This window comes from Cherax quadricarinatus, chromosome 1 (assembly GCF_038502225.1).
Source record: "Cherax quadricarinatus isolate ZL_2023a chromosome 1, ASM3850222v1, whole genome shotgun sequence".
In the NCBI taxonomy this organism is placed as follows: domain Eukaryota; kingdom Metazoa; phylum Arthropoda; class Malacostraca; order Decapoda; family Parastacidae; genus Cherax; species Cherax quadricarinatus.
Window position 1 is genome coordinate 18,365,184 of NC_091292.1, and position 17,645 is coordinate 18,382,828.

At 37.2% G+C, this 17,645-nt stretch overlaps 1 protein-coding gene across 1 annotated transcript in view; it reads right to left on the reverse strand.

Annotated features, from left to right (window-relative positions):
* Positions 1-479: 479 nt before the first annotated feature.
* Positions 480-17,645, reverse strand: part of LOC128685051 (sodium-dependent dopamine transporter-like) — a 68,021-nt gene continuing 50,855 nt past the window's right edge. Inside the window, exons 12-13 of the mRNA XM_070100716.1 lie at positions 14,984-15,078; positions 480-2,942 (exon numbers count right to left, since the gene is read on the reverse strand). Of these exons, the coding sequence (XP_069956817.1) occupies positions 2,855-2,942; positions 14,984-15,078 (183 nt within the window). The 3' untranslated portion in view covers positions 480-2,854. The remainder of the gene's footprint in view (positions 2,943-14,983; positions 15,079-17,645) is intronic.

Sequence of the window (17,645 nt, forward strand, 5' to 3'; positions counted from 1 at the left end):
TTTTTTCTCATTATGCACTGCGTGCTCCAGGATTTTTTTTATATGGTGCACACTGACCACACAGACCCATTCTCTCACATGTGAGCCTACCAGCTTTCTCCTGCTTGATTTGAAGCCGCTAGAATTTATGAGTATATATACGTCAAACACGGTACCTCGTAAGACGTATATATACGGCCGCGACAGTCAAAGGGTTAATGAAAATAAGATACCTTACATGTGACATGTCAAGATAAGTTATACTTTAGTAATTTTTACCTTGTATAGCAGTAAATTAATTTTTTGAGGGGGGAGGGGGTTAAAGTTTGAAATTGTTAGGAAGAACTATTTTTCCTATATGTTCTTTATGTAACAATTTCATATTGAATGTCATCTCTCAAAACGTAACCCATAGTTAAGAGAATTCATTGTTTTATGTCCAAACATTTGTTGCACAGAAAACGCTTGCATTAAGAAGAAAACTGGAGTAAAGAAGAATATTCACGATAATTCAATTTTATTTTTTACAATCCATTACATGAAACACTGGCATACAAAACTACATCATTAGAACATTTCTATACAAATTCTCCAAGCGGTGTGTTGTCCTGCGATTGTTGTACACATACTGACGACACATTGTTACTGTTATGGTGGAAAATGGTAAACTTGTCCTGTCCAAAACATATATACAGTGTATATATACAATAATGAACACAAAAGTGTGATGAACACTAGCCAATGGCACAAACAAATCAACATGCAATAAAACAAGAGTACTGTATACAGTACTTCAGTCTTTCACTGTGGCCCCATTCAAGAGGGATTATGAGACATCAAGGTATACAGCACTTATTGTCTTCGTGTGAATTTGTTTGTCATACAATATTGAATATAAGTACTGAACAGTAGAGATATGTGGCTAATGACTACACCCTGACAATAGCACGTCACCACCATACATGTTCACCCGTGTTCACCTTAAGGCTAACTATGTACAACAGCCACCCTACTGGGGACCTTTTGTGCAGGCAGCCAAGTTTAGTTTGAAGCAGAGACCAATCAACACATGGGTAACTTGGTTTGTAGCCAAAACCAAACAGATGGCTGTAACTGTGTTGGTTTGTAGCCGAGACCAGGCAACAGGTGTCTGTAATTTTCAGTCAGTAACAGAGACCAGCCAACAAGTTTGTGTTGGATAACAGTTGAAACCAATAACGAGTGGCCATAATTATGAGTGGGGTGTTTCAGCCGAGATCTGTCAATTAGTGACTGTAGCTGCAAGTTGTGACTCTCCTATTGTTTTTATTGTTACTGGTACTCTGTACTACCTCGACAATTTGTGTATGATAATACTGTACTGCCACATCTGGTACTTTACCACTATATATATATATTGGTACTCTACTACTAGTTGATACTATACCCACTGTAACTGGTAATCTACTACCAGCTGATACTGTACTAGATTTGTTACTCTAGTTGATACTGTACCAGATCTGCTGCCCTGGTTGATACTGTACTATACCATTACTCTGGGTACTTATAGTATACCACTATAACTGGTACTCTGATACTGTATTACTCTTTTCAGTATTGTGCTACTGTAGTAGGTATTTCACTATCAGATTATCTTACCTGATGCATTTCTATAACAGTGGTTTAGCTCTTAGTTTTGGTTACAATAATATAACAGATGGTATATCAGTACCTATGGTACCATATCATTTGAACCAAGCAATTTAGTAGAGTACCACCACAATTAGTACTGTATTACTGTAGATAGTAATATAACAAAGGAACTGGCAATGCATTGTATATAACCTCTCTATGCACCATTTCCTATATGGTTATTAGGAATTCATAATTTTATGCATCAAATACAGTAAGACCTCTATATAAATGATCACTAACAGATTTCACATATACCTTACAAAATACTTTGCTGGACAATGTTCTCTGCAATGGACTAAGTCCACTGCATTGAGATTTTTAGTAGTAGTGTGTATATGGTAGGTTCCTTATACAAGTGATCAAGTTTGTTGCACTGAGGTTTTGTCTATTAGCAGGAGTATGCATAACCTGTAGGCTTTTCCTACAACAGACCATGTCCATTGCATCGTGCATTGCGATACAACAGATTTTTGTTTAAACAGACACCCCCCTTAATCCTTTTCCATATTAATCCATTATATAGAGGTTTCACTTGTATACATGTATTTCAAAATGCTCCATATTATTTTAAGTACAATGCACTGTGTACAATACATTAACTGCTGAATATAAGTGTAATTTCTAAACATACATGAAACAGAGTGCTTAATGGCCCATGTGAGTTCAGTGCTTTCTTTGTGATTCAAACTACATGAAATAATGGCAATGCCTGATTTTAGTAATGACCAACAGGCCCCATGTGACACCAGGCCAGTCAAGAGGGTTGGTCATTCCTATGAGGTCACACTGATATTGACCCCAACTGGAACACTGACTAAGTTGGTCTTGACATAGTTAAGTGTTACAAGTACTATAACCATTGATTATTTTACCCGCTAATACCACAAACAACTTGCAGTTTCTCGGTAAACATTTGACGTACAACAAATGCATATATCATGTGATACGTAACAAATTATATTTTATACAGGTACCGCATTATATCTTCAACTTCTAACAGCTGTTACAATAACACTGGATATTATATTTTATAACAAGATCCAATCACACAAAATAACAGCAACACACACTTAACAGAGTATGCCTAAACCTTGTGATGAATATACTGCAGACTGCAGTTTTTTTTTTTTTTCAATATTTCTATATTGAAACCTGCTTTAGAAAATTCTGGTGTCTTGCACAATTTTTCCATATACAGTTGTTAGGTGGATGAGAGAGTTATGCTCGTTATCTGTGAAGGCATGAGAAGCATAGTATCCTCTTCATAATTATCGAGCACAGACCTGTGGCTGCAAAGAAACTTCTGTACATCATTCAAATAGGTGTTTAATGTAACACAGTATATAACAAACACTCGTATATACAAACTACCCATCACACAGTCACTGTCTGTGTGTGTGCGCGTGTGTGTGTGTATTTTTTTGATATTCGGTATGCATAAATGAAACTTCAAAAACTATGGTGGGAAGTACTGTATTTTCCAGCATACAAGATGTGCAAGCATATACGGTGCGACCCAATTTTTGGCAGGTGCATTCTCAGGGGAGCTGTATGACCCTTCTAGGTTTAGCGCTTCTTTTTTATTATCATTCTCGGGGGGGGGGGGGGGGGGGGGGGGAATTTGGTACGTGCTTCAAAATAACAGTGAGTGGCTGGTTGCTTACACATAGCATAGCTGATAGTGGGACCTTGTGCAGTCTGTCATCTACTCTGCCACCAACTACCAAAACATGGCTCCCTGTTGTTTATAAATGATCACAATTATTTTACAACTGCTGAAGCCTGTTTGCTTATTACAAACTAGTAATATGTAAACTGCAATTTATAACAGATACTAATCACTCAAAGTAGTATGGGAAACAATTTTATGAGGAGAAGGGTTTGGGGTTTACTGTGGTTTACCAGTACTGACCTTGAGGATATAAGTCATAGGGTGATTTTCCAGGACTTTTTATGGAAAATGCATGCCTTATATACTAGAAAATACAGTATCTTTACAACATTTGTTTTATAGGTAAAATTTGTAAGAGGTGACTAAAATACCAGGAGCAAGGGGCTAGTAACTTCTTCTGTAAATTACTAAATGTAAAAAGAAGAAAAACTTTATGAAAGCATTTCTTCTTTTTCGGGTCACCCTGCCTCATTGGGAGACAGCCAGTGTCAAAAAAAAAAAAGTTATATGAAAATGTTTTACAGCAGTCTAACAAACAGAACATCCTTGTTCAGAGAACAACCAGCATTGGTCTTGGTGGTGGAAAGATTGGTTCACTTTTTTTATTGTGGTACTCTGAGTCTGCACAAATTTAAGCTACTATGGAGTATGTGATTTTTAAACTAAATTTGCAAACATGGCTTATTAGACAGTGATAATTTTGCCATACAAGGCGAGTACTCGATATTCATTTTTGCCATAACTGCAAAAATCATTCAATGTCTAAAGCATTAATACATTTTGTTGATAATACAAACTAAATTTAAGCTGATCTAAAATAAACTGAATATTACTGTATTAAGCTATATTATGCAGTGGAACTTCGGTTGTCGAATTTAATTCATTCCAGATGTTGATTCAACAACCAAAATTGACAACCAAAGCAATTTTTCCAATAAAGAATCATGTAAATAGAATTAATCCATTCCAGACCCCAAATGACAATATAATAATTTATTAATAATGTACTATTACATAAACCATTGTATAAAATTATATAACACAGGGAAACTGTAAAAATTAATACTAAATGAAAATTTAACTGAAATGCTGTACAGTAAGTGAAAATTTAACTGCCCCTTACCTGTCAGAGAAGAGCTAATGGCATACTGGAAGCAGGAGGTGGAGGAGAGGAGGGGGTATGTTACTGCTTGGATGGAGAGTCACCCTTTATTAATATGTCAAGCAACTGTCCTTCTGGTGGCGTTTCTTTTCTTTGTCTATTTTCACCACCAATAACTTGTTCTGGCTCAATGGTTCTTTGTCTCACTAAAACCTGTCCAATGAGGTTTGTTTTAGGATCCTTTTCAACATTTGTCTAAATTGAGACATTACACTGTCATTGTACAACTTTTCATCTTACTTTCATCTCTCTGTCCTTCTTTGAACTCATGATGGCTTATCTCACAAAAAAAAAAGTACCAAAACCACAAAATAATGAAAAAACGTTCGCAAGATGCACAAGAAAATGTCAAGAGATGTTTACAGCATGTGAATTAGTGGCTATACTGATTCAGACCCATGCTCTCAACTCATTGTCCAGTGCGCATTGTGAGCACATCACCCGAGCCACTTTGTCCTGTTCGCATTGCCCATCGACAGCCAGACACGTACGAAAACCAGGACTTTTTTTCTCAAATTCTCATTTAAAAACTGATATGTTCAACATGTAATCCAATCGAGAACCAAGGTTCCACTGTATTACATAAATTTATCAAAATGAAGTCAGGTTATCAAGTTAGTCTTGGGTTAAAATTAAAATTTTTGTGTACCATATTAATTCACATAAGTATATTCACATAAGTATGTAGTAGGTTGGTAGACAGCAACCACCCAGGGAGGTACTACCATCCTGCCAAGTGAGTGTAAAATGAAAGCCTGTAATTGTTTTACATGATGGTAGGATTGCTGGTGTCTTGTCTGTCTCATAAATATGCAAGATTACAGGCATGTCTTGCTACTTCTACTTACACTTAGGTCACACTACACATACATGTACACGTTTATTTATACACACTCATCTGAGTTTTCTTTGATTTTATCTTAATAGTTCTTGGTCTTATTACTTTTCCTTTTATATCCATGGGGAAGTGGAATAAGAATCTTTCCTCCATAAGCCATGCGTGTTGTAAAAGTCAACTAAAATGCCGGGAACAATGGGCTAGTAACCCCTTTTCCTGTAAAGATTACTAAAAAGAATAAGAAGAAAATTGTCAACGTGGGAAGTCTGAATGTGCGTGGATGTTGTGCAAATGATAAGAAAGAGATGATTGTGGATGTTATGAATGAGAAGAAACTGGATGTCCTGGCTTTAAGGGGGTGGGAGAGTTTCAATGGAGAGGAATAAATGGGATTAGGTCAGGGGTTTCAAATAGAGTTAGAGCTAAAGAAGGAGTAGCAATAATGTTGAAGGATAAGCTATGGCAGGAAAAGAGGGACTACAAATGTATAAATTCAAGGATTATGTGGAGTAAAATTAAGATTGGATGTGAAAAGTGGGTTATAGTAAGCGTGTATGCACCTGGGGAAGAGAGAAGTGTAGAGGAGAGAGAGAGATTCTGGGAAATGTTGAGTGAATGCGTGGGGAGTTTTGAATCAAGTGTGAGAGTAATGGTGGTTGGGGATTTCAATGCTAAAGTGGGTAAAAATGTTATGGAGGAAGTAGTAGGTAAATTTGGGGTGCCAGGGGTAAATGTAAATGGGGAGCCTTTAATTGAGCTATGTGTAGAAAGAAATTTGGTAATAAGTAATACATATTTTATGAAAAAGAGGATAAATAAATATACAAGATATGATGTAGCACATAATGAAAGTAGTTTGTTAGATTATGTATTGGTGGATAAAAGGTTGATGGGTAGGCTCCAGGATGTACATGTTTATAGAGGGGCAACTGATATATCGGATCATTATTTAGTTGTAGCTACAGTTAGAGTAAGAGGTAGATGGGAAAAGAGGAAGGTGGCAACAAGTAAGAGGGAGGTGAAAGTATAAACTAAGGGAGGAGGAAGTTCGGGCGAGATATAAGCGACTATTGGCAGAAAGGTGGGCTAGTGCAAAGATGAGTAGTGGGGGGGTTGAAGAGGGTTGGAATAGTTTTAAAAATGCAGTATTAGAATGTGGGGCAGAAGTTTGTGGTTATAGGAGGGTGGGGGCAGGAGGAAAGAGGAGTGATTCGTGGAATGATGAAGTAAAGGGTGTGATAAAAGAGAAAAAGGTAGCTTACGAGAGGTTTTTACAAAGCAGAAGTGTTATAAGAAGAGCAGAGTATATGGAGAGTAAAAGAAAGGTGAAGAGAGTGGTGAGAGAGTGCAAAAGGAGAGCAGATGAAAGAGTGGGAGAGGCACTGTCAAGAAATTTTAATGAAAATAAGAACAAATTTTGGAGTGAGTTAAACAAGTTAAGAAAGCCTAGGGAAAGTATGGATTTGTCAGTTAAAAACAGAGTAGGGGAGTTAGTAGATGGGGAGAGGGAGGTATTAGGTAGATGGTGAGAATATTTTGAGGAACTTTTAAATGTTAAGGAAGAAAGGGAGGCGGTAATTTCATGCACTGGCCAGGGAGGTATACCATCTTTTAGGAGTGAAGAAGAGCAGAATGTAAGTGTGGTGGAGGTACGTGAGGCATTACGTAGAATGAAAGGGGGTAAAGCAGCTGGAACTGATGGGATCATGACAGAAATGTTAAAAGCAGGGGGGGATATAGTGTTGGAGTGGTTGGTACTTTTGTTTAATAAATGTATGAAAGAGGGGAAGGTACCTAGGGATTGGCGGAGAGAATGTATAGTCCCTTTATATAAAGGGAAAGGGGACAAAAGAGATTGTAAAAATTATAGAGGAATAAGTTTACTGAGTATACCAGGAAAAGTATACAGTAGGGTTATAATTGAAAGAATTAGAGGTAAGACAGAATGTAGGATTGCGGATGAGCAGGGAGGCTTCAGAGTGGGTAGGGGATGTGTAGATCAAGTGTTTACATTGAAGCATATATGTGAACAGTATTTAGATAAAGGTAGGGAAGAAGTTTTTATTGCATTTATGGATTTAGAAAAGGCATATGATAGAGTGGATAGAGGAGCAATGTGGCAGATGTTGCAAGTATATGGAATAGGTGGTAAGTTACTAAATGCTGTAAAGAGTTTTTATGAGGATAGTGAGGCTCAGGTTAGGGTGTGTAGAAGAGAGGGAGAATACTTCCCGGTAAAAGTAGGTCTTAGACAGGGATGTGTAATGTCACCATGGTTGTTTAATATATTTATAGATGGGGTTGTAAAAGAAGTAAATGCTAGGGTGTTCGGGAGAGGGGTGGGATTAAATTATGGGGAATCAAATTCAAAATGGGAATTGACACAGTTACTTTTTGCTGATGATACTGTGCTTATGGGAGATTCTAAAGAAAAACTGCAAAGGTTAGTGGATGAGTTTGAGAATGTGTGTTAAGGTAGAAAGTTGAAAGTGAACATAGAAAAGAGTAAGGTGATGAGGGTATCAAATGATTTAGATAAAGAAAAATTGGATATCAAATTGGGGAGGAGGAGTATGGAAGAAGTGAATGTTTTCAGATACTTGGGAGTTGACGTGTCGGCGGATGGATTTATGAAGGATGAGGTTAATCATAGAATTGATGAGGGAAAAAAGGTGAGTGGTGCGTTGAGGTATATGTGGAGTCAAAAAACGTTATCTATGTAGGCAAAGAAGGGAATGTATGAAAGTACAGTAGTACCAACACTCTTATATGGATGTGAAGCTTGGGTGGTAAATGCAGCAGTGAGGAGATGGTTGGAGGCAGTGGAGATGTCCTGTCTAAGGGCAATGTGTGGTGTCAATATTATGCAGAAAATTCGGAGTGTGGAAATTAGGAGAAGGTGTGGAGTTAACCCTTTCAGGGTCCGTCCCGTAGATCTACGGCTTTACATTCAGGGTCCAAACCGTAGATCTACGCCATGAGCTCAGCTCACTCTGATAAACTGTGAGTGGTACATTTGGGCCTAGATATGAGAGAATGCATCTATGTGGTATGTTTGCACCACATAAAACAGATCCTGCAGCACACTGTGTATAATGAGAGAAAAAAAATGAAATCATGATTTTTCGATTAAAACAGCAACTTTGCAGTGTTTTTTCGTATGTTTTTTATAGTTGTATTTGCGATTTCTTGGTCTCATTTGATAGAATGGAAGACATATTACAGAAATAGAGATGATTTTGATTGGTTTTAGCATTGGAAATGGCTTGAAACTGAGCTCAAAGTAGCGGAAATGTTAAATTTTTACCGATATTCAAGAGTAAACAAACGACCTCACACGTCTAATACACGTCAGCTGGTGGGTCTAATATACATTCACAAATATGGTGATGATATTTATACAATTATTACAGTATTGCATAACAGTAAATCTTCTATTTTTTGGTGTGAATAAAAATTCATTATGTGAATAAAAAATCAAAATGGAATTTATTTGTAAAGCCTCAAAACATAACTAATGAACAGAGGAAATGTTAGTTTAGTGCCAGGAATGCCTACATTGTTCATTCTGGACCCTATTTTGAAATTGGAATATTTTGAACTTTGTGTTAAATTGGCCAAATTAACAATTTCCGATCACTTTATTTTGTAGTTGAAACAGTTGACTTGGCGATTTCTTGTGCTCAATCGATAGAATAGAAGTAATACTAGTGAAATAGCTAAGAATTTGGTTGATTGGAATAATGTAATTGGCCTAAAATGGGAGTCAAAGTCGGCAAAATCGCCGATTCGTAAATATCGCTGACACATCAAAATTCGCGAGAGCATAATTTCGTCAATTTTCCACCAAATTTCGTACTTTTTGTTTTATTACCTTCACAAAAAGATTCTCTACGATTTCATAAGAAAAAATAACAAATTTTTTTTTTGAAAATTCTTGGACACTGGTGCGTGACTCCAGATTTGGGCCTTGGACCCTGAAAGGGTTAATAAAAGCATTAGTCAGAGGGCAGAAGAGGGGTTGTTGAGGTGGTATGATCATTTAGAGAGAATGGATCAAAGTAGAATGACATGGAAAGCATATAAATCTATAGGGGAAGGAAGGAGGGGTAGGGGTCGTCCTCGAAAGGGTTGGAAAGAGGGGGTAAAGGAGGTTTTGTGGGCTAGGGGCTTGGACTTCCAGCAAGCGTGCATGAACGTATTAGATAGGAGTGAATGGAGGCGAATGATACTTGGGACCTGACGATCTGTTGGAGTGTGAGCAGGGTAATATTTAGTGAAGGAATTCAGGGAAACCGGTTATTTTCATATAGTCGGACTTGAGTCCTGGAAATGGGAAGTACAATGCCTGCACTTTAAAGGAGGGGTTTGGGATATTGGCAGTTTGGAGGGATATGTTGTGTATCTTTATACGTATATGCTTCTGAACTGTTGTACAGTGGACCCCCGGTTAACGATATTTTTTCACTCCAGAAGTATGTTCAGGTGCCAGTACTGACCGAATTTGTTCCCATAAGGAATATTGTGAAGTAGATTAGTCCATTTCAGACCCCCAAACATACACGTACAAACGCACTTACATAATTGGTCGCATTCGGAGGTGATCGTTATGCGGGGGTCCACTGTATTCTGAGCACCTCTGCAAAAGCAGTGATAATGTGTGAGTGTGGTGAAAGTGTTGAATGATGATGAAAGTATTTTCTTTTTGGGGATTTTCTTTCTTTTTTGGGTCACCCTGCCTCGGTGGGAGACGGCCGACTTGTTGGGGAAAAAAAAAAAAAAAAAAAGTATATCTACCAATACACAAAATAATTTTTTTTAACAAACATATGCTGTATGACCCTTGTGGGTTTAGCACCTAGTTTTGATTATAATAATAATAATTTAACAAATATACAATAATACAGTTGGGCTTATTTGATCAGCTTTGTATATAATTTTAACTAAAGGAAAGTTAATTGTTACATGTACCTACTGAGTTTAATCACTATGTTTTGCAATTGTTTTAACACATGGCAAGGGAACATTTTCATATAGAATACTAAAATAGAACCTTACCAATAGATAATGAAACATTTAAGCAGTGTGACTGTGGCTATTTATAGAACTCAAAATACTGTAGGTATATGAACCTTACATGAAAAGTAATATGCTCCTGATATTGTAAAGGGAAAATATCAGGTGAATATTTATTTTTTATTATTGGCTGGTTCGGTATCTATTACACGGTACCAGTGTTGCTCGGAGTATGCCACAGATTGGATAGTTATGAAAGGTTTTATAATTTATTGATCCATTGATATCCTGTTGTATTTTCCACATTTCATTACTACCATGAATGCCAAATTCATTTAAATTACACAAATACATTTTCTTTATAAACTAATTGTCAGGGTACCACTTTGTTAAAGATTCCATTAATTATTGAGACGAGACTGACAAGCCAAATATTAATAGAAAGGTGTACATCAATGTAATTATTTTTCAAAATCTCTCTCATGAGATGATTATTCTATAAATGTACTGTAAGTCACTTATGATACTGAAAGATTGTAGTACGTACTTATCTAGGAGATTCTTAACCATTATATAAAAATAATTAAATTTTTTAAAATAAGTAAGTCAGAAATATCCCAAAAATTAGAAATGGAAACTGGATGACAGCTTAAACTATCTTTGATCATTACCTTTGTAAATAGTCAGGCATCCTGGCAGTCCACCATTTCTCTTGACTGATTATCTTGTTCATCAGAAAGCACACTAACTTCATTTCAGATACCTTCTTTAACAACCTAACATGCTCATTTTGTCAACCCCAATTCCCAAAGGTCCCACTTTAATATAAACTAGGATTTTTTACCAGAAGCCGATTTGTAATGAATTGTGACCCCTCACCACCTTTCCATTCTTTCTGCTGATGTCCTTCCTTCAATGCCTGCCTGTCTGTCTGTGTCTGTCTCTGTCTCTGTCTCTGTCTGTCTCTGTCTCTCTCTCCCCCCCCTCTCCCTCTCCCTCCCCTCTCCCTCTCCCTCCCCCTCTCTCTCCCCCTCTCTCTCTCCCCCTCTCTCTTTAGCACTTCCCCCTTGATTTTAATAATAATAATAATCCCCCTCTCTCTCCCCTCTCTCTCTCCCCCTCCCCCTCTCTCTCTCCCCCCTCTCTCTCTCTCCCCCTCTCTCTCTCCCTCTCCCCCTTTCTCCCTCTCTCCCCCTTTCTCTCTCTCTCTCTCTCTAACCTCCACTGTGTGGTGCTGTACCTAACTGGAGGACATTACATAACTGAAATCCTGTAGGTGGAAATAGTGTTGCACTTTGAAGGATGGATAATTTAAATAATGATGTTTGCACACTTCTGGAAAGACAGATAATGATTGAATGAGTTTCCTTCTTTGGGTCACCCCATTTTGGTGGGAAACAGCTAAGGTGATGAAAGAAAATATTTGTTTCAAAATTAATACTGCATTTCAGATATACATACTGGAACTACTGATTCTTCTGCCTACTTGTGAACATTTCATAATGTCTCAGTGAATATTTAACATACAACAATTATAATTTCAAAGATAATGGCTTGTTAATGGTCTAAGATAAACTAAATGATTAGGTCTTATTTAAAATTTTGGGTTGTGATTCTTTTTCCAGCTACAGCATTGACATTTATTTAATTACATATGCACAAGTAACTGGCAACAGTCAATATTATTTCCAAATCCAGCAACAGCAACAGTCGACTATATATTGTACTGATAGGTGAACAGGGCCAGGTGTAAGAGACTTGGCCATACATCTTTGCTCTGCTATATGTAAAAAAAATCTAAATAACAAACAAGTTATGTTGTTCAAGCAAAATTATGAATAAAGATTCTGAAAAGGGTGTACTAAAATACAAAACCAACAGAAAAGTGGAAGGAAAAAATATGATACAGTGGACCCCCGCTTTACGATCAGCTCCCAATGCGACCAATTATGTAAGTGTATTTATGTAAGTGCATTTGTATGTGTATGTTTGGGGGTCTGAAATGGACTAATCTAATTCACAATATTCCTTATGGGAACAAATTCATTCAGTAATGGCACCTGAACATACTTCTTGAATGAAATAACATCGTAAACCGGGGGTCCACTGTATTTTGTGACTGCTATTTTATCAGACTTAAATAGTGTATGTATGAGAAAACGTAAAATGATTGCAGATAAATTCACTTGATAATTACAGCTGAACTTTGCAAGCCCGAGTTTAGTTCTTCCCCACAGATATGTAGTAATAATTATAATGAGCAATAGGTTAACAAAATTAAAAGTCCTGTTTTACCACTGAAACATTGATATTCGAGCCTGGAGCGATTAACTGGATGACACAGGTTGGGAATGGTCTACAGCTCTTTTAGGGATACTTATTATTTACAACATTATTAGTTTTTAATACAGTGGCTGTATCCCACCAAGGCAGGATGAATCTAAGTTGAATTTGACATTTGTCAAATGTTGAAAGTGCTGAAATGAAGGTTGGAAATTAGAATTTTAAGTTTGAGATTGTTATCTATAGTGTTCATACCTTTAGCACTTCATAATAATTTGGTCTATACATACTCTACTTGAGACACTGGTACCATTGAGAACACACCCAATTGTTCCCTGGTTGTAAAAATCTGAAGGCTGATTATTGGCATTTTGGAAATACTGTACTGTAATATAAACCATTCTTATCACTGGCATTAGCTTGAAAACATTTTACGAAAAAGCAGACGTGGTACAAATAAAGGGTAAAATATATGGTAAAGTACATTTTTCTTTGTAAAATACATGGTGTACTATAGGTTTATGTGTGAGAGGTGTACATAAGTAAGTGTCCAAGTATTTTGACACTTATTATACTGTATCATCATCTAAATTATGTTCAATACTGATATGTACCAATAGGTTCAAACATCTAATTTCCATGATAAAATAAGCACTAAAGAATTGGTAGCCTAGCATTAAAGGAATAAAAATAGCTATAGTACTTCCATAATTGTCTTCCGATTAATTGTGAGGTAGAATATTTCCTTTGTGTTGCTTCATCTTGGTGCAGGTTTTATGGGAATTTTGTGTTCTCCCTGAAATTTGGTGATAAATGTAATTTTGTACTAGATTGCTTCCCTCTTCCCTGCCTCCAAGTCTTAATTAAGAATGGATAAACCAAAATTTGAATATCTATGAAAAAAAGTATATGGTAATAATAATAATAATAAAGATAATTCTAGTTAGATTATTTAACACTGAACTTTGTGTGATCCATTATAGCAGCAAGGTTACCTGTAACTAGTTCGAGGGTTCTTCCACCCTTGCAGTTAAACATGAATTCCTTGTTGAATGCCTGTTCATGGAGGCTGTTGATGCTAGCAGTCAACAAGCCTAAAAGACTAGCAAGGAGAGCTACAAAGAGCCAGCAAAGATAAATCAACCCCTGAGCAAAGCTCAACATATGGAAAGAGATGGGAGATGCCTGATTGGTTTCTCAATTAGTGGACCTGTGATGCAAACACTGCTATAACAAATCTACCACATATTTATGCCCTTGGATATGGGCCCTACTAATTAACTGGTGCAAATTAAGCATCAAATTTTTATTGGCTCAAGCCTTTTAATGTGTAGTTGGCCTATCCACCTTCTTACATAAACTGGATTTCTGCCTCTTAAGTGCAAAAAGTATACCCTCAAAATTACTGGTTGAAATGAAGCATTCATCTAATTGATAAGGACCAGGAACCCAGTTTCTGTCACTGTATTACTCATGTTCATTCATTGTTTTGCGAATATAATTTTCATAGTATTCTGAGGTATTTGTTTTTGTAGTTGTGATACAATTGCTCTATTTTCCAGTGGTCAAGATGAGGCACTTCTCAATACTGTATTTGGGCTACTTTTTTCGGAGGTGCAGATGGGTAATGTCTCAGTGTTTTAATAATCTTCTCTCCTTTTATTTATAAAGGAAGCTTTTGCAAACTTGCTGGGCCAGTGAGTTATACTTCTGTGGCTTGTATTGGTCAATGCAACCAGCTGGTGCCAGATTAATGGAGGCGTAAGTGTAAGTAAAGAGGGAACTTGATTTAACAGGCTGACTGTGGCAGAACGGCAACAAGATTTTTGTTTATGGATACTGAAAGGTATACTATAGTGAATGTGTGCACATGCATATATGTATTTGTTTTATGTACATGTGTACATTTTGTGTGCACATACCTGTGTGTATGCATGCATACACACAGGTATTCAAATCCTGTATGTGTACTACCAAAATTCATCAAAAAATTACACATTCCATAAAGCACTAAGAACCAAACATATACTGAACATCGACCCGTACTATATATGTATATTTAACTTTAAAATTATGTTTATTAAAGTTTAATGTTCTAGATGATTTTTGGCATTCTGTAACACGTAAATACTATACGTCCATTGTAAACCGGAACCCCTTGTAGCTATCACCCGATACATTCGTTGGGAACTGTCAGAATAACAAGCTTTTCTACACATTAGAACTATACGAGGTAGTCACTGCCTTGGAGAATATGCTCCGTGGGAATCAGAAGAGGCAGAACACTGCTTCAGAAACTGCAGGCATTTTAGATGAGATAAGCTTCACTGAGTTGGTAACCATAGCCTTGGGTGCTTACAATTGACACCAGTGGTTCCAGTCCAGACGTGGGGTGTCTCCAGTCTGAAGAACTTTTTGGTGTTCTCCCTCAGGAGTGATGCTCAGAAGTAGTTTCTGAAACAGGAAGTGCTTAAGTTATAATCTGTAGATTTGCTTATTGACTGAGTGTTCTAAAATGCTGCTTAAAGCTTAAGATGTTATTCGTTAAGATGAGCATTAAAACTTACTGATGGAGTCCACTAAGAGAAACTTGTTTTCCCTAATAAAGTATAATTTATACATTACATTGTTTAGTAATTATTATTATTATAATCAAAATCAAGCGCTAAACCTACTAGGGTCATACAGTGCTGCACATTATATAATAAGAAGCAGCAACTGTATAAATAAGTCCCATGTAGTACTGTGTACAGTATATTATCTTTATACTGTATGCCCCTCAAGGGAAGTTTCTTTACACCAGTGTAAGTTTATTCGGGTACGTATACATAAATACAGTTACAAAGATTATCATACATAGCAGCTTATGTGTAGAGAACCTAGGATAACCCAAAAAAGTCAGACAGGGGGGGGGAGAATCTTGATCCAAGAGCTCCTTCCCAGTCTTTAGATCAAAGCTTTTTACTTCCCATTTGCCTCCAGACACTGTATGACCCAAATGGGTTTAGTACTCCCCTGAATATAATAATACTAGAAAGCTACCCCTGGTAGCTTCCAGACTGTGCACCCACAAATATTGTAGCTTGAAGTTATGTGGGGCTGCTATAGGTACAACCATAATATAGAACATTTGATGGCTTATAAACAAGTAAGAGTATGTACATCACATGCATATAGGTCCATGTAAATGCTACTCCCTCAAGGAGTGTATTCTTCCTTCAAGGGAGGGTTTTGATGCTAGTATTGGTTATTTATCCAGGGAACTGGAGTTACCTTCTACTTCCATGAATCAAACCTGATTACCTCCCATTCCTCATTCCCCAGGCACTTTATAGGTTGAGCTCTTCCCTAAAAAAATAAAGAGGTTAACAGACAAATACACACTTACCAATACTGATACAGGTAGCAGACCCTGTCAGTCACTAAAGTAATTGGGCATCACTGTTTTTCCATAGGACTATATTCACCCCTCTTTTTCCTCTCTACAAACTTGAGTGGCAGACTGCCTCACTACTATCATTCACACCACAACCACGTTTGCTTCATCATTTCCAAATAAATAATTTTTTTAACACATCGGTCGTTTCCTACCAAGGCAGGATGACCCAAAAATAAAGAAAACCCCAAAAAGAAAAAACTTTCATCATTCAACACTTTCACCATCACTCATACATAATCACTGTCTTTGCAAAGGCACTCAGATACAATAGATGTCCCTCCAAACAGCCAATATCCCAAACCTTTAAAGTGCAGGGAGTGTACTTCCCATTTCCAGGACTCAAGTCCAGCTAACCAGTTTCCCTGAATCCCAAAAACAATTTGTTTCTATTCACTCCTAACATGCTCACACATGCTTGCTGGAAGTTCAAACCAATTGCCCACAAACCCTCCTTTACCCACTCCCTCCAATCTTTTCGAGGATGACCCCTACCCTGCCTGCCTTCCCCAACAGATTTAAAAGCTCTCCAAGTCATTCTGTTTTGCTCCATTCTCTAAATGATCAAACCACCTCAACAACCCCTCTTCAGCCCTCTGACTAATACTTTTATTAACTCCACGCCTTCTAATTTCCACACTCCAAATTCTCTGCATAATATTTACACCACACATTGCCCTTAGACAGGATATCTCCACTGCCTCCAGCCCCCTCTTCGCTGCAGCATTTACAACCCAAGCTTCACACCCACATAAGAGTGTTGGTACCACTATACTCTTGTACATTCCCTTCCTTGGCTCCATGGATAACATTTTTTTTGTCTCCACAGATACCTCAATGCACCACTCACCTGTTTTCCTTCATCAATTCTATGGTTAACCTCGTCCTTCATAAACCCATCCGATGACAAGTCAACTCCCAAATATCTGAAAACATTCATTTCTTCCATACTCCCTCTCTCCAATGTGATATCCAACTTTTCTTTATCCAAATCGTTTGATACTCTCATTACCTTACTCTTATCTATTTTCACTTTCAACTTTCTACCTTTACATACCCAAACTCGTCCACTAACCTTGGCAACTTTTCTTAAGAATCTCCCAAAAGCACAATATCATCAGCAAAAAGTAACTGTCAACTCTCATTTTGTATTTGATTCCCCATAATTTAATCCCACCCCTCTCCCCAACACCTTAGCATTTATTTCTTTTACAACCCCATCTATAAATATGTTAAACCACCATGGTGACATTACACATCCCTGTCTAAGACCTACTTTTACCAGGAAGTATTCTCCCTCTCTTCTACACACCCTAACCTGAGCCTCAATATCCTCAAAAACTCTTTACAGCATTTAGTAACTTACTACCTATTCCTTACACTTGCAACATCTGCCACATTGCTCTCCTATCCACTCTACTATATGCCTTTTCTAAATGAAAACTTCCCTACCTTTATCTAAATACTGTTCATATATATGCTTCAATGTAAACACTTGATCTACACATCCCCTACCCATTCTAAAGCCTCCTTGCTCATCTGAAATTCTGCTCTGTCTTACCTCTAATTCTTTCAATAATAACCC